The sequence below is a fragment of the Ictidomys tridecemlineatus genome, chromosome 11, assembly GCF_052094955.1.
Source record: "Ictidomys tridecemlineatus isolate mIctTri1 chromosome 11, mIctTri1.hap1, whole genome shotgun sequence".
NCBI classification, from domain to species: Eukaryota; Metazoa; Chordata; class Mammalia; order Rodentia; family Sciuridae; genus Ictidomys; species Ictidomys tridecemlineatus.
This window is the reverse complement of record NC_135487.1, coordinates 32,053,577-32,078,260: the sequence shown is the minus strand read 5'-3', so window position 1 is coordinate 32,078,260 and position 24,684 is coordinate 32,053,577. Positions and strand designations below refer to the sequence as shown.

At 53.3% G+C, this 24,684-nt stretch overlaps 3 protein-coding genes across 18 annotated transcripts in view; 1 reads left to right on the top strand and 2 right to left on the bottom strand.

The window, feature by feature from the left end:
- Positions 1 to 10,552, top strand: part of Slc6a9 (solute carrier family 6 member 9) — a 32,465-nt gene extending 21,913 nt beyond the window's left edge. For all 12 annotated transcript variants that reach the window (XM_005317940.5, XM_078026115.1, XM_040288521.2 and 9 more), the window contains 9 exons: positions 4,519 to 4,651; positions 4,856 to 4,990; positions 5,076 to 5,179; positions 5,570 to 5,807; positions 5,895 to 6,029; positions 6,125 to 6,224; positions 6,313 to 6,413; positions 9,012 to 9,182; positions 9,296 to 10,552. In XM_005317940.5, coding sequence (XP_005317997.1) covers positions 4,519 to 4,651; positions 4,856 to 4,990; positions 5,076 to 5,179; positions 5,570 to 5,807; positions 5,895 to 6,029; positions 6,125 to 6,224; positions 6,313 to 6,413; positions 9,012 to 9,182; positions 9,296 to 9,490 — 1,312 coding nt within the window. In that variant the 3' untranslated portion in view covers positions 9,491 to 10,552. The remainder of the gene's footprint in view (positions 1 to 4,518; positions 4,652 to 4,855; positions 4,991 to 5,075; positions 5,180 to 5,569; positions 5,808 to 5,894; positions 6,030 to 6,124; positions 6,225 to 6,312; positions 6,414 to 9,011; positions 9,183 to 9,295) is intronic.
- On the bottom strand, positions 10,506 to 14,572 carry Ccdc24 (coiled-coil domain containing 24). 3 transcript variants are annotated; one of them, XM_040288527.2, is made up of 9 exons: positions 14,184 to 14,572; positions 13,905 to 14,060; positions 13,531 to 13,706; positions 13,284 to 13,400; positions 12,490 to 12,567; positions 11,902 to 11,956; positions 11,378 to 11,447; positions 11,194 to 11,272; positions 10,506 to 11,112 (listed from the first exon to the last, which is right to left on the bottom strand). In XM_040288527.2, the coding sequence occupies exons 2-9, from the start codon at positions 14,028 to 14,030 to the stop codon at positions 10,875 to 10,877; spliced, it is 939 nt and encodes a 312-aa protein (XP_040144461.2). In that variant the 5' UTR covers positions 14,031 to 14,060; positions 14,184 to 14,572; the 3' UTR covers positions 10,506 to 10,874. The 3 variants fall into 3 exon arrangements, with proteins under 3 accessions (XP_040144461.2, XP_021575555.2, XP_077882249.1); XM_021719880.3 differs by having other exon boundaries at positions 10,506 to 11,108; XM_078026123.1 differs by having other exon boundaries at positions 12,490 to 12,564.
- A 142-nt stretch (positions 14,573 to 14,714) lies between these two features.
- On the bottom strand, positions 14,715 to 24,501 carry B4galt2 (beta-1,4-galactosyltransferase 2). Of its 3 annotated transcripts, none has more exons than XM_005317935.3 (7): positions 24,246 to 24,501; positions 22,367 to 22,722; positions 21,924 to 22,159; positions 18,665 to 18,855; positions 18,316 to 18,438; positions 18,095 to 18,199; positions 14,715 to 15,578 (listed from the first exon to the last, which is right to left on the bottom strand). In XM_005317935.3, the coding sequence occupies exons 2-7, from the start codon at positions 22,668 to 22,670 to the stop codon at positions 15,428 to 15,430; spliced, it is 1,110 nt and encodes a 369-aa protein (XP_005317992.1). In that variant the 5' UTR covers positions 22,671 to 22,722; positions 24,246 to 24,501; the 3' UTR covers positions 14,715 to 15,427. The 3 variants fall into 3 exon arrangements, with proteins under 3 accessions (XP_005317992.1, XP_005317991.2, XP_040144457.1); XM_005317934.5 differs by lacking the exon at positions 24,246 to 24,501 and adding an exon at positions 23,183 to 24,234; XM_040288523.2 differs by lacking the exon at positions 24,246 to 24,501 and adding an exon at positions 23,183 to 24,236 and having other exon boundaries at positions 15,414 to 15,578; positions 18,068 to 18,199.
- Positions 24,502 to 24,684: the final 183 nt, after the last annotated feature.

Genomic DNA, 24,684 nt, shown 5'->3' with positions numbered 1-24,684 from the left:
GACCCTTGGAAGTGACCTTTAAGGGAGTTACACAGGCTGGCTTCACTCAGCAAGGAGGGAGAACAGGCAACTCCTTTTTTTTTTTTTTTTTCCTTTCTGGTACCAAGGATTGAATACAGGGGCGCTTAACCACTGAGCTACACATTCCCAGCCCCTTTTAAATGTTTTATTACTTTTTCTTTTGAGACGGGGTCCTGGTAAGTTGCTTAGGGCCTCCTTAAGTTGCTGAAGCTGACTTTGAACTTGTGATCCTCCTGCCTCAGCCTCCAGAGCCGCTGGGATTACAAGTGTGCCCCACTCCATTTCTTGAGCACCTACGATGTGCTGACATATTATCTCAGTAGGTATTATTATCCCTATTTTCACACAGAGAGGCAGACGTTCAAAGGTTAAGGATCTGAGCAGCAGTGGCTGTGTCTGGGTCTGCATGTCCAGGGCCTGTCTGACTCCACTGTTGCCTGGTCCTAGGCCAGCAAAGCCATGCGAGTGTTCTCAGTCCACACTCTCAAATACCCCTTTGAAAAGCAGCATGATGTCATTTGAACCCTACAACCATCCCATTAGGTAGCTCAGGCAGGTATTATTTTACAGTTACCACATTATGCTTAACAAACTGGTGCACACCTGTAATTCCAGTGACTCAAGAGGCTTAGGCAAGAGGATTGCAAGTTCGAGGCCAGCCTTGGCAACTTAGCAACAGTCTCAAAATAAAAAATAAAATAAAAAGGTGGGTAATGTACCAATTTTTAAAAGTGGGAGAAAAAAGGGTGGGGTATAGTTCAGTGGTAGAGTACCCCTGAGTTTAATCCTCTGTACCAAAAATAACAACAAAAATAAAGTTACCATTTGATGAAGGAGAAAAGCAGTCCAAAAGAAAGATGAAGAGATGCCTCTAAAGCTAGAGAAACCCAAAGGGTAGATTTCTACTCCACATCCGCCTCTTGCTCATCCTTCTGACTCCCAGCTCTCCCTGTGACACCACCCCACCACAATCTCATTTTACAGTCCTTTGTGCCAGTCTGAGTCCTAGTCTAACCTAAACCAGTCCTTGAACTCATGACCAGGCTATCCCAGCTCCACAGCCTCTGTGGCACCCAGCACCTGCTGCCCATTGGATTTCGATCCTACCCCCACCCGCTAGTGTCTCACGGCAGCTCTGGAGTCACACTAATGTCAAATCTTGCCTCTGACACTTACCCCCTGTGTGGCCTTGGGAGGTCACCAAATCTCTCTGTTTTAGTTGTTCATCCCCTAAGTTGGGGTGGCTGCAAGACCTCCCCCATTGTTACAAAGGTAAAATGAGATGAGGCAACACAAGTCACCAAGAACAGCAACAGGTGCTCAATAAGCAGTTGTAGGACATGCAAAGGCCTGGATTCGGTGGCCTATCTCAAGGCATTTACCATCCGGTTGAGGAAATAAGATAGAGATATAGATACAAATGTCAATGTGTGGAATACACATACCTTTATATGGACTATCTATATGAACCTATATACATGGAAAATTGTTTTAAAAAATAAGACAGAATAATTTTAGAGAGGTCATGTATCAAGAGCCAACTTGTAAATATGTTGTGTTCCAAAAGTTCTTAGGTTAATTCTTTGATCTTAAAAGCACATGGTCCAAAATAAAACAGAAAACTAAATATGGTACCATCTAAAATAAGGCCAGAATTCATTCTTGGTTCCCAGTCTAGCCTTCTAAACTCTTTAATCCCTAGTACTGTATTCTTGCAATAAAAATAACATAAAATACTACCAGTTTAGCATGAATAATTAGACAGAGTTTTAAAAGTCTTTTAAATAAGAAATGGCTTCTTTACTTGGATGCTGGTGCTTGAGAAAGTGACTTTTTAAAATTAATAAAAAAATTTTTTTTGGTGCCAGGGATTGAACCCAGGGGCACTTAACCACTTAGCCACATTCCCAGCCCTTTTTATTTTGTATTTTGAGACAGGGTCTTCCTAAGTTACCTAGGGCCTTATTAAGTTGTTGAGGCTAGGTTGAAGTGTGCAATCCTCCTGCCTTAGCCTCCTGAGCTGCTGGAATTACTGGTGTGTGCCATTGTGCCTGGCTGAAAAGTGACTCTTATCAGTAGCAGTGGAAGGACCCTGGGCTTTCTGAAGGGCCAGTCTTCCCTGGTGGAGCACCTAGCACCCAGGCAGGCAGTGCCTGGGCAGCTGGAGCCCCCAACAGCTGCTTTTAGCTGAGTGACCTTGTTTATTTACCTTAATGAGCCAACCAGTATTTTTTTCTATTGTGTATCACGAAGGAAAAAAGACAGGTGTCATGAGGTTTGAGTACTAACTGGGGGAGGGAGGAAAATAGCTTAGGATGCTAAAGGCCGGCAGATGTGGGTGGAGCTGTGCTGAGAGCCTACTGTAAAAGAGGAAGAAGGGAGGGGCTAGGGAGATAGCTTGGTTGGTAAAGTGCTTTCCTCGAATGCACAAGGCCTTGGGTTCAATCCCCAGCATCACAAATAAATAAAATAGCTGGGCATGGTAGGACACGCCTGTAATCCCAGCAGCTTGGGAGGCTGAGGCAGGAGGATTGTGAGTTCAGAGCCAGCCTCAACAAAAGGGAAATGCTAAACAACTCAGTGAGATCCTATCTCTAAATAAAATACAAAAAAAAAAAAAAAAAATAGGGCTGGGGGAGTGAGTTCTATCCCCAGTACCAAAAGAGAAGAAGGAAGCCTGTGTTCAATCTACATTTATCTGCAAATTATTCTCAGGCTGATGTTATTACCTGCATTGTACAGGTGAGAATAGTGAGGCCCAAGAGCTTCTTTCTTACTCCTTACCTCTAAACTGGAAAATTCCAACAACCAAACTAGTCTCCCTCCAGTTTCCCTCTTTCACCTCCCAAGCCATTTAACACAATGTCCATTCATTGAGTGTCTCGCTGTGAACAACACTGAAGGAACTGAACAAAGACTCCTCTCCTCAGACAATGAGCAAACACAATAGTATATGGTATGACAGACAACTGTGAGCAGAGGAGGGTCGAGGGAGGGGCCAGGGGTGCTGGGCAGGGCGGGGCTTTGAGAAGAGGACACCTGAGTAAAGACCTGAAGGAATTGAAGAGGGAGGGAGTGTAGGACCCAGTGAAAATGAAAATATGGGGCATCTTGTTCAAGTTTATTAAGAGTCTCAAGATGGCGATGGTAGAGCATTAAACCAAGCACAAGGTCCTTCTAAGTGCAGGGCCCTATGTGACTGCAGGGCCTAAGGGCTGTATGTCTTTCCAGTAACATATCCACATGTGCATGTGACTATCTGAGGAAAGAGCACTCCAGACAGAGGCGATGGAATGTGCAAAGGTCCTGAGGTATTGTCATGTTTAAGAAACAAGGAAGTCAGTGCAGCTAGAGCAGTGAGCAGGGGGGAGGGTAGGAGGAGAGATCAGAGAGATGGCAGGGTGGGGGACAATGGATCCTGTAGGGCCTGTAACCACTGTAAGGACTTTGTTTTTTCCTGTGAGATAGGAACTACTGCAAAGCCAAGGACAGGCCATCAGAATATCCTTATCAAAACCCTTCAGAGGCCTTCCATTGTCTTCAAAACAAAATTCAAACCTCTCAGCCTCAACTTTCTGACCTGTTACCATCTAGTCCTTTCCTATTCTTCACCCTTCTCTCTTCATGGTCCCCTCTCTGTTCCAGCCTTACTGAGCTTCCTGACGTGCCCAGGCTGGGCCACACTAATTCCTGATCCTCTGTCCTGGCGGATGCTGTTCCCTCAGCCTGGCATGTCCTTCCAGTCCTCTCCCCCGACCTCCTCCCCTCTCTTCACACCACAGGTCCAGCCTCACCTCCCCTGTCTTCTCCCATGGGATGGGGATGTCCCTCTGGGATTGCAGCACTTTGTCCCACCTCTGCCTTACCCTTCCTGCCCAGAGCTGTGTGGCTGCCTTTTCTCCACCTTCTTTCCTGAGGGCTGGGAGCATGGCTTCTGCAGGTCTGGAGGCCCAGCACAGAGCCTGGCACCTAAATATCTGTTTGAAAGAGTCCAACTGGTGCGGCCCAGGGGGCAGAGGAGGACCCTGAGAGGAGTTTGGGTGCCATCTTTACCCTGCAGTCTGCTGCCTCCCTCAGCTCACCAGTGGTGGCGCTGACTAGTGTGGGTGGCATGCTCACGAAGGCCTCCCGGAGAAGGTGACTTCTGAGAGGAGACAGGGCATTCCTAAAGGGAGAAATGCATAAGCAAGGGCAGGGTGGGTCCAAGCAGGGACAAAGAGACAGACCCCCATGCCCCAGGCTTCCAGGTGGCCTCCAGAGCCCTTGAGGGTCCTAGGAGAGGCTGCAGGGCAGTGCATGAGTCTCAGGGCCCAGGAGCTACAGCAGAGAGAAAGCGCAGGGCTGGCTGGAGCTGGGCCCCTGAAGTGCTTCCATCTCCCACCAAGCTGGCTGCTAGGACCTCAGGACCCAAAAGGGAGTGGCCAACAGTGCCCTGGGACCTTGACATTTGTTGCTGGGCAGCAGAGCTGGCCCTCAATGACAGTTTCCCCTCCCCAGGCTCTATGTACTGAAGCTGTCAGACGACATCGGGAACTTTGGGGAGGTGCGGCTGCCCCTCCTCGGCTGCCTTGGTGTCTCCTGGGTGGTCGTCTTTCTCTGCCTCATCCGAGGGGTCAAGTCTTCAGGGAAAGCAAGTACCCCTCCCCAGGCAGGGTCTGTTCCCACCCTGAAAGACCCTGCCTCCCCTGCCTGGATTGTGGGGGGATGTCGAGGATGGGTAAGGGCCATAGGAGGGGAAGAGGGACCAGAGGATCCGTGGTGCCTCGGGGACAACGAGGTGGTACCAGGGAGGAAAAGAGCCCAGAGGAGTCCATGGAGTCCATCTTGTCCCCAGGTGGTGTACTTCACGGCCACTTTCCCCTATGTGGTGCTGACCATCCTGTTTGTGCGTGGAGTGACCCTGGAAGGAGCCTTCACGGGTATCATGTACTACCTGACCCCACAGTGGGACAAGATCCTGGAGGCCAAGGTGGGATGTGGAGGGGGACCCTGACGGGGAGGGAGGGACCGGGCTGGGACCTTGCTGACATGGTGCCTCCCTGGCCTCCCTGCAGGTATGGGGAGATGCTGCCTCCCAGATCTTCTACTCACTGGGCTGTGCGTGGGGCGGGCTCATCACCATGGCTTCCTACAACAAGTTCCACAACAACTGTTACCGGTGAGAAGCTGGGGCCAGCCCTGAGGCTGCCTGCTGTGCCTTGCCCTCTCCACAGCCCAACCTGGTGCCCCAGACCAACACACTCCAGTGCTGCCTCCTGCCCACCAGGGCCCTCCCCTTCCTCTCATGTTTTTGAAGTCCTGAGAGTATTGGGTCTGGGTGGCTCTTTGGCCAGAGAAGGAGGAGAGACGGGATAATGATGTCTCGGAGCTCTGTGAGGATACAAAAGTCTCAGATTTACTTAAAAAGCCCCGGAGTGGACCAGAAAAGGAGTTGGGGGGCATGTTTGTTTCTAGAACATTCCCTGTCTCCATGACTTCTCTTGGCCCAAATCAGGGAAAGGGAAGTAAGCTGGCTGTCCTGAATGGTCTCTGTTCTCCTTCCCCTTAGGGACAGTATCATCATCAGCATCACCAACTGTGCCACCAGCGTCTATGCTGGCTTCGTCATTTTCTCCATTCTTGGCTTCATGGCCAATCACCTGGGTGTGGATGTGTCCCGTGTGGCAGATCACGGCCCTGGCCTGGCCTTTGTGGCTTACCCTGAGGCCCTCACACTGTTGCCCATTTCCCCACTGTGGTCCCTGCTCTTCTTCTTCATGCTCATCTTGCTGGGGCTGGGCACTCAGGTACGAAGTGCGGGACGGGGCTGGTGACCTGGGGAAGAGAGGAGAGGGCAGAGGTCAGGCCCCTACTCTGATGATTGTGCCCTACAGTTCTGCCTCCTAGAGACACTGGTCACAGCCATTGTGGACGAGGTGGGGAATGAATGGATCCTACAGAAAAAGACCTATGTGACCTTGGGTGTGGCTGTGGCTGGCTTCCTACTGGGCATCCCCCTCACCAGCCAGGTAAGGACCAAGTGGGAGAAAGGCTGGGCTGTAGTTGCAGGTGCATGGGGAGCCTGGGCCATGGACACCCTGCTCAGCTGCTTGCTGGCCCACAGGCAGGAATCTACTGGCTACTGCTGATGGACAACTACGCAGCCAGCTTTTCCTTGGTCATCATCTCCTGCATCATGTGTGTGTCCATCATGTACATCTATGGTAAGTGCCCGTGTTTCCATGGACTTGCGTGTCCCTGCCTGTAGCCAGCCCACTGTCCTGTTGGGCCTGCTGACCGCCCTCTCTCCAGGGCACCGGAACTACTTCCAGGACATCCAGATGATGCTGGGGTTCCCACCACCCCTCTTCTTCCAGATCTGCTGGCGCTTTGTCTCTCCAGCTATCATCTTTGTAAGTTCCTCGGTGCCCTCCCTCTTTCTGCTGCTCATCAGCCAAGTGTCCTCTTGGAAGTCAGTGGAGGGAGAACAGGAGTCTGTCACTAGGCCAGAGCTCCACACCCATGACCCTGGCCTCCAGGTGTCTGAGGAAGGTTGAACAGTCAGATAAGTGTGTGCATACTTAGAGCCCCAAGCGCTGACCTCGGGCCAGGAAGGGAATACGGAGACCTGTACTTAACTATACTTGACTGACAGCATTGCCCAAGCTTGGAGGGGGATGGTGGCTGGCAGCAACCCCAGTAAATCAGCACCCCCTCCCTGGTATTCCTGCCTGGCTTCTCCTGAGGGTTCTCATAAGCCATTGGTATTAGTGTCATCCCTGTCTACCTCAATGCTGTTACCCCCAGCCCCACAGAGGAGGTGCCCAAGGAGGTTGGTTATGTGGCATCAACATAAGTGGAAGTATTCCAGAAGTGGCCCCAGGACCTTTCCATGCAGGCATAAGAGATATCAGCTTTGCATGGGGAGGGGGCAGATTCCTAATCCTTCCTGGTAGGGAAGTAGGCTGGCTTAGGAGGGGAAGTCCCTGTTGCCAGACTCCCAACAGAAAGTTGAATTGGTGGGAGAAATCCCCCCAGGGCAAGGACTCAAGCCCTTTCTGTACACTCTTTACATGTTAGTTTGTGAACACAACTCTCCAGGGTATCATTATCCACATTTTACAGATGAGGAAATTATGACATACGGATGTTAAGTAATGTCCATAGTCACATAAGTAGTAAGGCTGGGCAGAGCCATGATGTGGAACAGGTAGCCCAATCTGGAGCATGCTATGGGCTAAAAACCATCTCCTTGTGCTTGAGGTGGAAAGTGGGCAGGAGGGGGGTGGGGCAGCGAATAGTATACACAAAGAAGCAGCAAGGCTACCTCTGAGTGACACTGGTGTCACCTAGTGAGTGGTCAGGGCACTGTGTGGAGTGACATCTTATCATGCTCTATTCCTCAGGACCATAGGGAACTCAGCACCAGACTTCCACTTTGGCTCATGTTTCTAAAAAATAGGCCCCTGGAGGGCTGAGGCCTCTACCACATGGGGTATGGGATGTTTCTCAGCTTGGCACAGGCACCCGTTCTGGCCACCAGCCCAGCTTTGAAACTGGAGGAGCGGAAGTCTTCTGCTTTCAGGAGCGGGAGGCCAGGGAGGCCAGTGCCACTGCCTAGGACCCACCTGAAGGGAGCTCAGCCTCCCAACACTCAGAAAGGGCTGCCACCCTGGGGGTAGACCTGGGGCACCTGCCAAGGGAAAGAGACAAACACAAGAAGGGCCTCCCAGGCAGCCTCAGCCTAGGTCTGGGGTCCTCTCAAGACTGAAGCAGAATGGGCAGTACCTTCTCTGTGCCTAGGAAGCCTGGCTGGAGTCACCATAAGATGAGGATTCCAGGCTCCATTATATTTCTGGGAAGTCATGTTCTCTTTGGTGCTTGGCTTCTATTTCTGGAAAACTCTTTCTGACAAACTCATCCTGTCAGCTAATGAAGAGATTTGTCCACAGGTAGATCAGGCTCTAGCTCCATTCAGGAGGCTTGTTACATTATGTCTCATTATGTACATCCCAGAAGAGGTCCCCAGTTTGGGTGTGGATCTTGCCTTTTAGAATTTGGTCACAAGGAAGGTCAGAGGAGCTTGAGCTACAAGAAGCAGCTGAAGGTTCTGGGGGAAGACGCTGAGCTCTGCTGGCAAGTTAAGGCACCCCAACCCTCCAGGCCCTCTGGTGGAACCAGGGGCCACTAGCTAAATCACTGATTTCACTCCCCATCTCACTCCAAAGAGGCTCCCTGGTACACCCACAGCCTGATGCTCACCGTTTCTACCCTTTGAGCCCTCCTCAAGCTAAATGTCACTATCTCCACAGCCATAGCCAGGCAGGGCTTTGTCCTACTCTTTCCCCAGCTCCTTCTATTTCTCAGCATTAATCAGTTCAAATCCATAAGACTGCACCAGGCACTGTGCACTGCAGACTCAGAGCTCACGCATGGCCAGGTGCTCCCAGGTACATGGGAAACAGGAAACATAACTGAGCAAGGCAGATGGGAAATGCCACTGAGGGGCTCTTCAAAAGGAGACAAATCTGGGACAGCTTCCTGAAGGAGGTAGTCCTGACACAGGGTTTGACAAAGGAAGATGTAGAGGATGATTCTCCAGAACAAATGGAGAAAGGGTAGAAGTGCTGGGTATAACTGAAACATTGAGGTAAAGTAACATGGCCAGAAAGATGAACTGAGGTCACGTTGCAAGGTGAAGGCCTAAAGGCCAGGGATTTGGCTTTGCCTAAAAGAGACCTTTTTGGAATTCTTGACTTCCAAAGCAAGCTGCAGCTTGATTGTTCTCCAGCTAGTTCAGGACTATGGCAAAGACAGACCTTTCCCATTCCATCTGCCCACCATATCCTATGCCCCTGGGCCTGCCAGCTTCTTCCACTGCCCAGGTGTTAACAGTTGCCACTTTCCAGCTTGGGAGTAGGTAGAAGAAGGGATGCTGCTAGGAGGGAGGGTCTGGGGTCTGGGAGGATCTCTGAGCTGGCCTCACACCCACTCCCATCCACATCCTGCAGTTTATTCTCATCTTCACGGTGATCCAGTACCGGCCAATCACCTATAACCACTACCAGTACCCAGGCTGGGCTGTGGCCATTGGCTTCCTCATGGCCCTGTCCTCTGTCATCTGCATCCCACTCTACGCCCTGTTCCAGCTCTGCCGTACAGATGGGGACACCCTTCTCCAGGTGAGGAGTAGGGATTGGGCAACTTGGAGAAATGGGAGGAAGTGGGTGGATGAGGCTTAAGGGCTCCCTTCTGACACCCTGCCTGCTGCACCCTCTGCCTACTTCTTGTGCAGCGTTTGAAAAATGCCACAAAGCCAAGCAGAGACTGGGGCCCTGCCCTTCTGGAGCACCGGACTGGGCGCTATGCCCCCACCATAGCCCCCTCTCCTGAAGATGGGTTTGAGGTCCAGCCGCTGCACCCAGACAAGGCCCAGATCCCCATTGTGGGCAGTAACAGCTCTAACCGCCTCCAGGACTCCCGAATATGAGCACAGCTGCAGGGGAGTGGCCCCACCCTACCCCGTGCTCCCACCACAGACTGGGGAGGCAGTGGACAGGTGTCACCACCTGCCCCATCATGCCCTGGCCAGGATGGCTGCTGTCCACTTGGCCACCACTGCTAGTGCAGTCATTTGTGCTTGTGTCCCCAGTGTTTACATGTCCTTCGGATGCCAAGGGGGTAGAGAAGCTGTGGGGGGACTGCAGGGGGGCCCAAAGCACTTTGGAGGGATCTTGGGCCAGGTCCCCAGAGGCCTACCAGCCTTTATAATGGCCTGTGATACCCTCACACTCTGCCCTGAGCTGAGGTTCTGGGCTGGCCCTCCGACCTGTCCTCCCTGGGCCTCCAGCCTTGTGACCAGTGTTCCTGCCCTCAGAACAGACCCCAGCCTCTGCCCAGGCAAATCTGGATCTTCCTACCTGGCAGGTTAAAGGGCTGGGGAGCTGCACAGTGTTACCTGTCAGACGTACCACCCAGCCCTGTTTATCTGTGTAATTATTTTTGTAAAGATTGTATCTGTGGTTGCTACCCCTGCCCCCAGCCTTGGGTCCAATCTGTCTTCCAGGCCTGCTTGCACCTCACTCAGCTGCTCCAGGGTCTGTGTCCCTCATTCCAGCCCTGGATATGGGGCCCACCCAGCAGAGGCTGTGACCCAGCAGCCTTCCCAAAGCACTTGTTTCAGGAGGGCAGGGGTGGAGGCTGCTCAGCAGGAGGTGTGAGCTCAGAGCCCTTGGGAAGGAGACCCTGCACGACAGCCCTTTGCCCTCCCTCCACCAGGCTAAAAGCCCAGTCTTCCCAGACGTGTTGCCCTCATTCATGTGCCAAATGGCCCCAGCCCACATGTTCCATCCTCCTCTGGAGCCAAAGCTCCTCTCAAGGCCTGCAGTGTCCATTTGTCCGTCCTCCGTGCCCTCTGTGCAGTGACAGCCCCAGTCAAGCCGTGTCTAATCCTTTGTAGCAATAATGGTGCACTGCCTGCCCCTGCCCATCGTGCACCACTAGGATTTTAAAGTCCATAGATTTTAATGAAATTTCTATTCCTGTCTCTGAACTGCTGCTGTGCTTTGTCTGGGTCCCCTAGGGGACAAGAGTCAGAACTGGGATGGGACCTCTGTTGGCCAAGCCTTTGTGGAGGCCTGGGAGGAGAAAGGCCAAAGGATTTGACAGCTAGGATAGATGTCTGGCAACTTACCGTGAATACCAGGGACCTGGCAAGGGAGTGGGAAAAGGGCTAGACAGACAAACAGCCTTAGGGTCTTGGCAAGAACTCATCCAAGATGAGACCTGAAGCTGGCAGGGCCATGGCAACTAAGGTGGCATTGTAGAAGGGGCAAGTTCTGACAGAAGCAGAAGTCTGCTTTGTGGTTGGCCCTTCAGCTTGGGGCCTGGGGTGCTGCAGTGGACATTGGTGTGGAAGCTGGTCTTTCCCTGGGGCCGCACCGAAGCTGCCGTCCCCAGCGGCAGCTGGAGGCCCAGCCTTGAGACTGGGGGCAGCGCTCCAAAGGAGGTACAGGTAGGTGGCCTTGAAGAGGCCCAGTCCAAACTCCATCAGCTCCATGGAGGGGAGGAAAGGATCTAAGGTCCTGAATGGATGACTCCAATGGCTGCTGCCTGGACAGAAAGGAGTAACAGTATGCGGGCCATGGTCTGACCCTTCAGCCCACCCTGACTGCCATCTCCATTTTGGTATACCTGTATTTGGCAAAGATGCAGGAAGTTCCCAAAGAGGCCTGAAGCTCCTTTTCCATGGCCTTTTTCTGCTCCTTTAGCTCTGTGAAAGGACACTGCTGAGAGAGTGCCCAGCTCCTCTAGTGTGTGCCTAGTATGGAGCACGGGCAGGAGGCTGGGTGTTCTGGGGCCAGCTCAGGGTCCTCACCTGCCAGGGTGGGCTCCAGGGTTGCTTCAGAGGGCTGGTGAGCCTGCGTATGCTCTGCTTCCAGGCAGCACTGCAGGGAGAGGTGAGTCAGTGGCACATCCTGAAGGCAGAGACCAAGATCCCCAGAGTAGGGCCTGGGAATGAAGCCAAGCAGCTTTCAGACCAACCACCACAAGAGAAGCCCTTGGAGGGAACATCAGCCCTATCAAAAGTCAAGTGAGATGGTTCTTGGGCCTATATTCAGACTTAGGTAAGGGAAAGAGGCGAAAGACCTGGGAAATCCAGCAGATTAATCTAAAACTGCTGACTTTGGACAGGAGCTCAACCAGAATCCTGGGCTTCTAGGATTTCACACACACAGGTGTGCACATATGAAGAATGGATATAGAACTCACAATCTGTACACATATGTATATATATATATACACACACACACACACATGCATGGGTCACAGACCCCCAGGTGAGAAATATGTCTCTGCTCAGCAGAGAAGCTCTAAGGAAAGGTCCAGGGCGATGCTCACCTGCAAGGTGGAAATCTCCCTCTCCAAGGTGCGACACTCCTCCTCCAGGAGGCCTCTGGGACATAGGCAACATGGCAGCCACAAGCAGTGCCACAGGACCAAGTAAGCTGAGCCCATCACTCAGTTCCCAGTTTCAGCCTTACCAGGAACCCCCTCTAGCCCCGTCTTTCTCAATTTGCATTGCCCTCTGCTACCTGGGTGCTGCCTAGCATAGACTTCTGGCCCAGGTCAGTCTCTCTCTGGGCAGGATGTATCTTCTTGTCTACCTCATAACATTCACCCTTGTAGGCCCCATCCCCTCTTCTATGCTATTTCTCTGAGCTTATAACTTCTCCTGCCTCCATTCTTTGCCACATCACAGCCCTTCCTCTGCTTACCTTCTTGCAGCTCCCTCCATGTCAGAATAAAAATCTTAAGGCCTTGGTCCTTCCTGGAAGGAGGCCCACTAGCTCTTCAATAGCTGGCTCTATCTACCTCCCAGCCTTACACACATGGATCTCCCTTCTCTCTCAGTCCCAGCATCTTAAGATCCATCCCCGTCTCCTTTCCTGTGCCTCACATACCCACTCAGGTGCCCCTAGGCCTCACCTCAGGTATCCAGCAACTTGGTCAATGTTGGACATATTCAGCTGATCCTTGATGAAACTGAGGTCCCTGTGACTGCTGCTGGCAGATGAAGTCTACGTCACTCTCCCATGTTGCTCACCCCAGGCCTTAGGGACACAAATGTAGCTTCTCCTAGGTAACTGTGTGTCTTTTCTTATAAAGGCAACATAATACAGCATAATATAGTAGGAGTTCTGGAGCCTAGGCTTGCAAATGGGCTGCCACCCTTCACTGAATGTGACCTGGGCAAATTGCTTATCCTTTCTGAAATTCAGCTTTCTCATCTGCAAAGTAGGAACATCACTCACCTTACAGTGTTGTGTGAGGATTAGAAGCTGCTATATCCACTTCTATGAAAATGCCTGTTTATCTCAGTCCCCTGCTGTAAATACTGTTCGCCTGCCCTGTCCTCTCAGCTCTCCCTGCCTCTGTAGCCCAGCCCTCACTCCTATTCTTTAGGCTTGAGAAAGAACTGCCCACTGAACCCCACCTCCTGGCCTCTCTCTTCCTGCAAAATTCTCTTCATCTGACTGGAGAACTGCTCCTTACTCCAAGACCCAGATTAAACCAGTTGCTCTCTCCAGAAAACCTTGCTGCCTCCAGGTTGGGCAAGTATCTCCTTGAGGCTTCTATAGCCCTCAGGTGCTGATCCCTATCACTGCTATAAAAGGGCTCCGACCCAGACTGGGAGCTCTTCCATGGAACCAGGTGAAATCTACCAGTTGGCTGGGGCCCTACTCAAGCAAGAACAGGTCTCTCCTCCCCTACCACTTTACCTGTGTTCACCAGCTCTCATCTGGGATATCTCCTGTTCTGGCAAGTCACACCTGGGCTCCTCCAAGGCAAAGCGAATAACCTTGGGGCTATATGCAGCCCAAGCCTGGGCCGGGTCCCTACAAGGTGCACAGGAAGGAAGCTGAGGGGTTCCTTTCAGGAAACCACAGGAAAGGCCACCCTGGCTCCTTATCAGGGGCAGGACTAGCCTATTTGTTTCCTGCAGAGGCCCAGGCCTGAGATTCCCACCTGCCCTCGCAGATGGCCTTGTCTCGGAGCCTTTGGAGAAGCTGCTGGAGTTCCTGGCGCATGAGGTCCCTCAGGAGTGGCGGAGGTGCCAGAAGGGAGCAAGGGTCAGAGATGGGGTGACAGCCTGAGGCTTGGGAAGATCGAGCCTCTTGCAGCAGTACCTCTAGCATCGCCACCTGCAAGGAGAGCTGGGGCACCTTGCTACTGGGCATTGAGGGGACCCGAGTGTCGGGTAGGGCGGAGTCAAACAGGAAAGGGCAAGGCGGATAGCGACACCTGACAAGATCTAGGGAGTCAGCGGGCAGGGCCAGAGACCCGGAAGGGATGGCAAATCACGAATGGTCTGGGACATGGCCCACCTTCCCACTCCCCACCTCCGCTCGTAGCTCCAGGCTCAGATCTACCACCGCCTCCCCCAGAATCCTCTTCACTTCAGGCCGCTCCGGGAGTGGAACATGCTCCTCCACCAGCTCCCACAGCGACAGGGAACCCCGGGGCATGGCGCCCGCGCCGCCGTCCCCAGCTCGGGCCTTTGGGATGACAGGTCAGAGCGCTGGATTTACTCGGAGATCGCCGGTCGCCCGGGGCAGGGCCCCGCCCACCCTGGCTTCCCAGGCCCCGCCTTGTCCTGCCATCCTCACGCCTGGAATTACCCAGTCCGCCACACCGGTCTCTGGCGCCGTTTCTTAAGCCGCGCTTCTGGCAGACCCTCTGGGGCCACCGCCTGGGGGAGCCAGGCAGCGGGGAAGGGGGGGGGCCCCGGCAGCCCCGCCTCTTCCGCACAGCAGTCACCCGGGAAACCGCGCGCAAACCCAGGCCCCAGAGGCCCCGCCCAGCTCCTGCCCTCCCGCTTCCCGCACCCGCGAGCTGTTGGTCCCCGAGAGATAGGGGGCGTGGCGCTTGGGGGAGAAAGCTCCCCAGAACCCGCCCCCAAGTTCTAGGGGCTCGTCCAGCACCTCCCCGCCTCTAGGCAGTTGAACAACTGGGAAATCTGGTCCCACTGAGTATGTTACTCAGGGGCAGTGGGGCAGAGACAAGGTAAACTTTTTTCTGTCTAGGGCAGTGTGGTTATTAGTCCCTGCGCTTGAAGAAACCCCATTGACCTTGGCCAGGTACACTCCTAACACAACTCAGAGCAACTAGATTGTGGGACCCAAGTCCCCATCCCCAAACAAAGATGCTGCTCCATTCACGTTTTTTACTAAAGCACCCACACAAGTTTCTGTGCAATGTACAAACACGAGCCCTGGGGTGTCTGCCTCCTCTCTTGAGACAGGGAGGCGGGAACCAGACTGACTGATCCAAGCTCCTCCCACCCCCCCATGCAAAGGCCAATCCCAAGATCCCAGGCAGCAACACAGCATCCCCTCTGGTCCCCTCCTGGGGCTGCTCCTCAGCAGAGGGTGCACCAAAGGTTGCCCTCTACAATATTGAATGAAAAAGGTTTCCCCTCCCCTGGGAGCATGGGGGATCCCCAGGTCTGAGAATTCCCCCTGGAAGAGAAAATGCCCCCTAGTCATATCTCCCACCCTTTCAGGCCCTAGGGGACTCAAGGGGGGGAAACTGAGGCACAGAGAGGTGGAGTGACCTAGCCCAGGCCACTCCGCGAGGCAGTGCAGGGGCTGGCCCAACCCTGACAGAGAGAGGGGCTGGGCTGGGGGAGTCGGGTAGGAAGAGTTGACCCCAGAGAGGGCCTCACTTGAGGGGCCTGCCCAGACCAGAAGCCCCTCAAAGTGGGTTCTGAAACTTCTAGGTGCAGCTGGCAGGTCTACTGAAGACCCTCAGAAAACAGCCCAATCTCAGTCCTGGGGGTCCCTCACATAGCAGCTGCCAGCCAGGCTGTAGGTCAGTCCTCTGACAGGCATTCCTTGGCACCAAGAGCCTTTGTCCATGAGTGTCAGCCCCGAGGGGGCCATGATGGAGGGCGCCCAATATCCACTGTAATGTTGGTGAAAAGTGGTTGCCGAGACACTTCTAAGACCTGGTACCGCACAGACCCGATGCCGTCCCGCTTCATGGTCAGCTTTGTATTTTGAATCTTGGTAAACCTAAAGGATGGAAATGAATCCAGATCAGGGCTAACTGCCAATATAATATAGGATCTCTGGGGCCAAGGCTCAAGTCGTCATCCTCGTTCAGTGGTGACTCACTGGAGCCCTTTGCTCTTGCATTTACTCTTGAAACACAGATCTCAACTCCTTCTGTCAGAAAACAAATGATAGCCTCACAGATCTCTCAGCTCAGACCTTCCTTCTAAGCTAAGCTATAGACACACAGGCATCCCACAAGCATCTCAAAAAGCAATGTGTCCAGTGTGAGACGTATCATCTTTAACCCCCAAACCCATGCCATCCTCTCTATTCCTCATCCTTTAGTCACTCAACTTCCCCCATCTACTTGCTGAGCACTCCCTGTGTACTAGGTTGTGCTCTAAGCACCAGGGATACACCAATGATCATAACAGATGAGATCTTTCCTTTCCTGGCAAGTCTATATCACTAGCAGAGACAGGTAACAAGCAAGAAGAACCTGAGAATGCTAAGGGGACAAGGTGGCTGCCTTTGAAGGAGTATGTGACACTGAGCTGAGGGTAAGGGGAGGAGCATTCTAGGCAGAGGTTAGATAGAGCGCTGCTGCCCCTAAATTGGGAACAAGGTTTTAGATAGCTGTGTGGCTAGACCTGTGCGCTAACAGGAAAAACAGATTACCTTGTAGGTCAGAGCATATATGGGCAGGTCTCTCTGTAAGTAAGAGGAAGCAGTTATATTTTATTTGGTGAGTGAGAAGTCACCAAGGGACTCTTAAGCCAGGTGGAGGAGGGGTATACACTACAGAAAAACAAAGGGGAAGCAGGGAAACTTGTCCAGTAATCCTGACAGTATCAGAGATTGGGGTAAAGCTAGAAAAGGGGAAAACAGACAGGTTCAATATGTTTTGTGGGGTTTGAATATATAGGGTGAGGGAAAGAAGAATCCAGGAAAACTCCTAAATTTGAGGCAAAGTCAACTAGGTAGATAGAACCACTATCTAGAGTTCCTTAACCCAGAAATTTCTTGCAATTAGCCATTTCCACACTCATCAGATATCAGTAATAGATGAAGACACCCAGACAAGCTCCTCCCACAAGACCAAGGCTCCTATTGGACTTTTGGAGCTCTTCTCTTACCCTCATACTCACCCTGTTTCCATCCTCCCAGTCCTTCTGAGCTCAGCTTAGACCCCTCTTACACCTCTCAGGGTGGTGCCCTTTCCCTTAGCTTCCCTAAAGCCCCTCTTCCCCATCTGTCATCCCTTTTCTGCTGACCATGGTTTGTACCTGAACCACCTTCTTTTTCATCAGGTCACTGGACTCTATAGTCTCATACTTCTGCCAAACTCCAACCCTGAATCAGTGCTGCAAACCGTCTCTCTTGTTCCTACCCTGGGAAAACCCTATTATCCAAGCTGGGGGCACAGCACACCCACAGGTCCTTGCTCCAGCATGCCCCCTCAGGCTCTATCAACTTCTTCAGGACTGATCCACATCCTCTTTAGCTCCGCCCAACAGCTGGGTCAGCCTTTACCTTCCTTGAGCTCAGAAAAATCAGCCTTCCAAACACAAATCTGACCATCCTCTGCCCCACTCACAAGCCCTTCTACAGCTCCCCAGACCCTCTGGGGCAAAAGTTAGACTCCCAACCTGGAAACACCTAGCAATGATCACTACCTACTATTACTCCTGACCTTCAGGTATGTTGAAACTCTTTAGTCTCGGTATATGCCATGCACGTTCACATTCCAGGCTCTTACAAATACAATTCCTTTCATCCACAATGGCTTCCTTCATTAGCCTGGAGAATACTATGCCCAAGGTAGGTGTGACGTAAGAGCAAATAACAACTATTTTCAAATTTCAGCTTACCCTTACCTCCTCCCTCCAAGAAGCCTCCCACCATCACTCTCTCTTCTGCCCTCATCACCTTGTGCCAAAACTACCTATCTGCTTGCCTAGAATGAGCTTCATGAGGGATAGAAGGATGGGGATTTGGTATGACTCCCATTCCCACAGGATCCGGCACTAGTTGAAGATAAGCATCAGGAAGCCACATGCTCTTTAGGCCTTTCTCCCAGCCACCCCAGATATTACACAGGGCTCCCTCCCTATGAGATGGAGCTGTCTCCTCCCATCTCAGTGCCTCACACTGTCTTTCCAATCCCCACCCCACCTGTTTGGGGCAACTGTTTTCAGGTTCCCAGGAGCTGTGCCCCAAATACCACTCTCTTATAAGCAGGGGTCACCCATGATGTACAAATGAGGTATCCGAATACACCAATGGAAATGCAAAGGACTCAGTTATAATTCTAGCTTAATTTCTAGTCATATGAATAAATCAAACTAGGGGTGCTAGATACCTAGTGGGTAGGGGATAAGGACTGGAAGCCTCTGGGGTCAAGGATGTTTACAGGCCACATCCAGGAGGTCAAGGATTAAGGGCACTTGGGGTCAAGACTTGAAGATATTGGGAAGTCACCTCTAGGAGTAAGAGATTAGGGGAACCTGGGGTCAGGGATGCTGGAGGGTCACCTCTGAGGGTTGGGCTCGTTATGCTTGTCCCGGTCGTGCTTGATCATACGGTAGCGGCCTATTCGGATGTCTGGGCGTGAGATCTTCATCCCAGTCAGGGAGATCCTGAGGATAGGGACAGATACACTGGAACAGGCACTGGGAGGGCAAGGGGCCCCACCCAATCTGCACTCACCCCCTCACCACCCAGAATACTACCAGCCCTATCCGATCCTACTCACCGATTGAAGATGTCATCATCCTCGCCACCCCAGCCCCAGTACTCGTTGGGGAAGCCATTGATTCTCAGAAACTGGGCCTTGCTCAAGCCTGACACACCTCCAAAGTAGCCAGCATAGGGCAGCCTATGGTATGGGAGGGCAGGTGTCAGGAAAAGCCACAAGGGGATTCAAGATGAAGGACCAGAGTTGGGGTGTAGGGACAATGACAATGTGTGACCTGGGGCCCAGGGAGGATCTGCCCTAGCCAGAAAGGTCTAGGCCAGGGGCTAGCAGGGCACTGGAGCTGGAGTGATGGCTTGCCTGAAGTAGGGGTGGGGAAGTTCAGGTCTAGGTGAGAAAAGAGCCTCACCGGAAGCCAAATTTGTCCATGGCAATGGCAAAGTGGCGGGGCTGGTCGCCACAGCGGTACAGATTGCGATCATCCATGGGGACCAGGTCCACATCGCTGAAAATGAAGCAGTCATAGGCCGCGTCCTCCTTCAATGCCTCTAGGAAACCCACGTTGAGCAGCTTGGCCCGGTTGAAGGTGTCCTCACCATGCTGGGGTGGAGGGGGAACAGCAATACCTATTGCTTCACCACTTTCCCGAGCAATCCCAGGGACCCCCCAGCCCCTCTCTCCCTGCAGGGGTCCCTCAGACTCTAAGAATCAAATCTAACTTCACACCCTAGATCTGGCCTTCAAAGGTCCTTCATGATTTGGTTCCAGTCTCTCTCTGGCCACTACCCTCAGATCCTAAGGCTCAACCACACTACATCCCTCAGCAGCCACAAAACATGCTAGACTCTCTCTCTCATCTCCAGGCCTTGGGATTAACAGCTCCTCTTGCCTAGAATGCCCTTTTCTGCTTGCCAACTCATGTCAGGAAAGGGTCTCCTAACGAAACCTCCTGGTCCTGGTACCACTGCATTCTCCTTCTTATGGGCTTTGTTTATATTAACATCCAATTAAACCATTATATAGAGCTCTCATCTCATTCACTCCTTCAACATGCCCTGTGTCCTCCTTTGTGCCAGCAGGGATTCCAAAGATGAGCAGCCCTGGTCTCTATCTCTGAACATGTAGTCACAACATGAGACAGTGAGCATTTAAAATGACCAGTGTCTAAGAAACAGAAGCCACAGGGACTAAGCTACTCAGCCTTAGGCACCTGCCCATTCAACATCCAACTCCCTGGTCAGCCTCTGAGATCAGGAGAGTACCAAACAAAATGACAAGTAGAGGGTTACAGGCAATCACATCCAGTGAGCCAGGGGGTCCCTGAGAAATGGGACTACAGGAATCCTGGCCATGTAGCCCCAAACACCAAATTCTGGACAAAGTAGGAAGGATACAACTGGAAGAGTTGGCTTATGAGCCCCTGTCCCACTCTAGACTTTTCAAGCTAAAGCTAGGGGCTCTAGGAGAGGAGGTCTGTGAGTGGATTCCTCTCCAACAAGATAAGCAATGGCTCCTTTATACCAGCCAAGCCTGAGTCTGATGGGCAGTAGCTGCTTTCCTCTGAAGCAGTAACCTACTCAATTTCTCCCCTTTCCCTTCCCTCCCTCTCCTACACCTTCTCTTCTACCAGCCCTTGGAAGGACTGTCCATATTCTCCTGGATCGTAAGCACTCCTTTTGGCCTCTCTCACTGCCTAGGAGCACTCGGTTTCTCCCTCATGGCTCATAAATATGCCCAATTCTCTCCCTGGAGAGAGAGAGAGAGAGAGAAAAAAAAAAAAAATCAAACCTCTTTAGGCCACCCTACCTTTTTCCTTTCCCTTCTTGGCAGATTTAAAAAAAAAAAAAAAAAAAAAGAGTTGTCTCCAATCAGTTATTTCGTCAAATCTAATTCTTTCTCAACCCACTGCAATCTGCTTCCGCCCCCAACATGCCCCTGAAATGGCTCTTGCTGGGCCCACCTTGTTGCTAAATCCACTGGACATTTCTTGGTCTACATCCCTCCTTACTCCCCCACGGTGCTCACACAGCTGCCATGTTTCCTTCCTGACACGGACTGCTGGGCTTCCGGGATACCCACTCTCCTGGTTCTCCTGCCACCCTCTGGCCAGTCTGCTCAGCCTCTGCACCAGCCTCTCTCTCCACCCATCCGTGCAGTGCTGGCTTTCTCCTCCCACATCCCATGCTCTGTGGGTGTGTTGGATGTTGTCGGTTTTAGGGACCATCTACATACATACATGTTTCCAAATTCCTCTCTCAACTGCAGACCTCCCTCCTAGGTCCAGACTCATTGTCTAACTGCCTACAGAATGTTCCTCTTGTACTTCCCCCAGGCTCTCATAAGATGGGATTCAGAGTCATCTTCTCCCCAACACATGGCCCAGCTTCTGTGTTCCCCATCTCACTAACAGGTGTAGCCATCCACATGGCCAATAGCCAGTGAAGAAAGCCTCGTGTTTTCTTGATATCTCTCTTTTCTTACTCTCTACTACTTGTGTGACATCTCTCCTTCATTCCTACAGCAACTGCCCCACGCAAATACACATTCACCATCTTTGTCCTGACAATCAAAACCTCTACCTAACTGGTCACCCTACCTCTAACTTCCTTCTTCCATTCACTCTCTATGTGCAACCACAATAATCTTTCTAAGAGGTAAACATACATACTATTCTCCCCTTAAAACACTGGTGCTTATCACCTTCAAAATGCAATTCAACTGCTAAATATGCCTCCTAAGACTCTTCTTGATTTGTCTTCCACCAATTCCTCCACCTAATCTTTGCTAACCAGTCTACATATTACACTGCACCTCAGCCAATAGTTCTTGATCACAAGAGACCAATTCTCTTGGTGAGCACAGAGTCCTCCATGTCTCTCCGCTTGCCTCCTCTTGTGCCTCCAGCAATCTATTCATTCCTAAAGACCCATCTCAATAATTGCTTCCCAAACCCAGGGCCAGATAAGGCCCCTCTATGCTACTGTGGCCCCTTGATCCAACTTTAGTCATATATCATCCTTCTGGAGTCTATAGGGAACCGTGCCCAAGTCTAAGAGTTCTCTAAGAGCAAGGAGGGCCTATATCAGATCCTCTCTGAGACCCAGTAGCAAGCCCTACAGGCCCCCTCTGATTTCCAGAAGAGGACAGGTTTAGATGCTATGCTAAGCCCCCCTGGCCTCAGCTGTGGCCAGCACCTGCCTCCAACAGCTCTAGGTTTTATCCCTCTTTTAGTATCTAACTCTTCCTCTCCTAGGTGACCTCAAAACCACCTCCTAGTCAATGTACTCTATTGTAAGGAGGGTCTGCCCAGGTAGACAATAGGGCTGGTTATCTTCTGAGGCTATCCACACATCCACCAGTGTGCATACTAACATTCAAATGCATATATCCCTTCACATGCACATGAACCTTCCTGTGCACCCTTACAAAAGTACCCTCAAGTCCCTTCACATACCCACACAATTATTGGCACACAAGGACTTGTAGATGACTCCCAATCCCGTGTATGCACCAAGAGGCACATGGGTCCCCATACTCCTGAGCAGGCAGACTCACAGGTGTGGGTAGGTTCCTTGAGGGTTAGTGCCCATTCATTCCTCAAGACCCATCTAAACAATTGCTTCCCAAACTAGACCAGGCCCCTTTGTCAGGGACCCCAGAGAGCACACCTGATTGATGACATAGATGCCATAGCGTAGCCGCTGCCGCCTCAAGATGGGGTGCAGATAGTGGAGCCAGTAGCGCAGGTGATGCTCCCGGTGTCTAAAGGGGATGATGACTGCCACTGTCTGGGCTGGGGTGCAGTCAGGCGGTGTGTAGCGGCCCCCCAGAAGCACACCTGGGTTCTCCCTCTGCACCCGCTCCAGGGGCATGGGTGAGGTGAACTCAATCAGTAGTCGGCCCACTGCAGGCAGGATGGTGTCAGGAATCAGGGCCTTTGCCAGAATCCAGGGACACCAGCCCCCTGGGGGTGAGCAATGAACTCCAGAAATAGCCCTTTTTCAATTGACTTGGACCTTGGCATCCCCTTGGGTCAGGACTATATTCTTCCAGTCACACTGGTAAGACCCTCCTCCCACCCCTACAGACAGGTCCTACCCAACAGGCTCACCAAGACCAGGTGGAAGGTCAGGACAGGGTGGGAGGACAGGAACTGTGGGGCCGGGCCGGGCACTGGGGACCTCAGGGAGCCCAGAGCTGGGGGCAGTGGCGTTGGGCCGAGAGCAGTTGGTGGTGCTGCTGGCTGCCGGATGGAGGGCACGGGTGGGGCCACGGGCACTGAAGCGGCTGAAGAAGGCCAGATGCTGGGCGTAGACGTCAAAGTACAGGATGACGGCCACAAGGAAGTGCAGCAGGCAGAGAAGGAGCACAGCCTTGCAGACGCGCTCCAGCGTCCCCCCCAGCAGTCTGCTCATCCCGCAGGCGGCCGCCGGCCCGCCCAATGGGCCCGGGCATCCGGCTGCCGGCCTGAACAGGAAAGGAGAGAAACAGACCCCAAAGGTCAGGGCAGGATGGGCAAAGCTGCCTACCCGCCTCCTGCCCAGCTTCTCACACTCAGAGATCCACATCCTCACTTACCTGCTCACACCCTTGTCACTCACAGAATCACACCCTACCTGCCATCACCCCAACAACTGCTGGCAACTAAGAGCTCACCCCAGTACTAAATTACCTGCACTTATACTCCTTGTCCTCCCTGACACATATACACACCCAGGTACACACCCTTATTGCACAACTCTATACATATGTACTCCCAGGAACGTGGACACAGTGAACTCTGATTACACAAGTTTGTACCTAAGCATGGAAACACATTTAGCTACAGACCTGTATGTGCACCTGTGCCCCAAGGAACAGATGCCCCACAGGGCAGCATCCTCAACCCAGGGCTCAGGGCTTGGGGAAGGGGAAGGGGACCACTTACTGAGTAGCTACAATGCAGGAACACTTCATACTCATGACTTCATTTAGTCCTTCCAGGAGCCATGGTGAGGTCTCAGAGGAAAGCAGGCCAGGCCAACTGGGACCAGGCTGGGAAGTGGCCCTCAGCATTCCAAGGGGGCCCAAATATGGGCAGGATATTTATGGGATCCCTTCCCACAAGAGCAAGGGGCCAAAGTACAGGGTTGGGCAGGGGATAACCATCATTTAAGATAGGCCAGCTCTGGAGTCTGCCTAGCACCGCTGGTTCTGATTTCCAGAAGAGGACATGTTTGGGCCCTGGAGATGGGCACAGTTCTGGGGAGGGGCTTTCCTGGGCCATGGCTCTAGCTGTGGTTCCAACAAGGCAGCAACCACTCTGGGTAGTGCTACAGGGAGCAGGGTGTCTCACTCACATACATAGAATCCCAGGAACATGCCTGGACCCAGCAGAAGTCCCACACTCAGACACACAGAGAACTACATAGAGTGGCAGACACACCCGGTGGCGGTAACCCAAGAGCCCCACACTCACCCACAAAGCTTCTGCTGCCGGACTTACACAGCCATACATCCAGACTCCCGGGGCAGCTCACACCCAGACCCACGTGCAAGTATTCCCTCCCCTCCCTCCCGGGCAGGGTTCTGGGTCAAGCTGGCCGCCAGGCTGAGGGGTACGTTTGGGCGGGGCTGGGAGGCTGAACACGTGGCACCCCGGGTCGGGGGAGGCAGCAGAGACCGGGTGGGTGTGGAGCCTGGGGGGGCGCGTGGAGTGGGGGGAGTGTAAGTGAGGCGGAGGCCGAGGCAAAGGAGACGTGAACGAAGCGCCTCCCCGAGCCACGAGGCCAGGGCGAGCGAGGACAATGAGGGAGGCTGGCTGGGGGCGGGCGGAGGAGCCCAGGGTTGGGGGTGGGGTGGGGTGAAGCCAGGCAGGGGGCTGCCCGCCGGCGCCTCGCGCTCACCCACTCTAGGGTTGGGATCTGGGGCCGCGCTCGGGCAGCCCCTCACGGGGCCGGGTCTGAAATCTTGGGGCCCTGGGTGGGGGGCCGCGCGCGCCCTCATCTCACCCGGAGCTCGGGGCTCAGCAGGGGACGCCGCTCCAGCTCGGGCAGGGCTCCCGGCTCCGGCAGCTGCGGTCGGCTCCGTCCCCCATTGCCCGGCCCCGCCGCCTCCCGCCGCCGCCGCCACCGCCGCCGCGGGCCATGGAGCCGAGCCGCCCCGGGGGGCAGGGCGGGGCCGGGCGGCCGGGCAGACCCACGGACCGGCGGACCGACGGACCACAGAGCCTCCGCCTCCCTCCCGCGCTACGGCGCCTCGGAGGGGCAAGCCCGGCCGGCGCGTTCGCGCGCGCGTCACCGCGGCCCCCGCCTCCAGCGCGCCCGCACGCGCCGCGCGCCGCTCCGGCGCCTGCCCGCAGCCGAGCGCGGCCCAGCCGGGCGACGCGGAGGCCCTGGACCTGGGAGGGGCACCGGGAAATCTGTCAGGCTCCTCAAAGGGCTTGGCTTA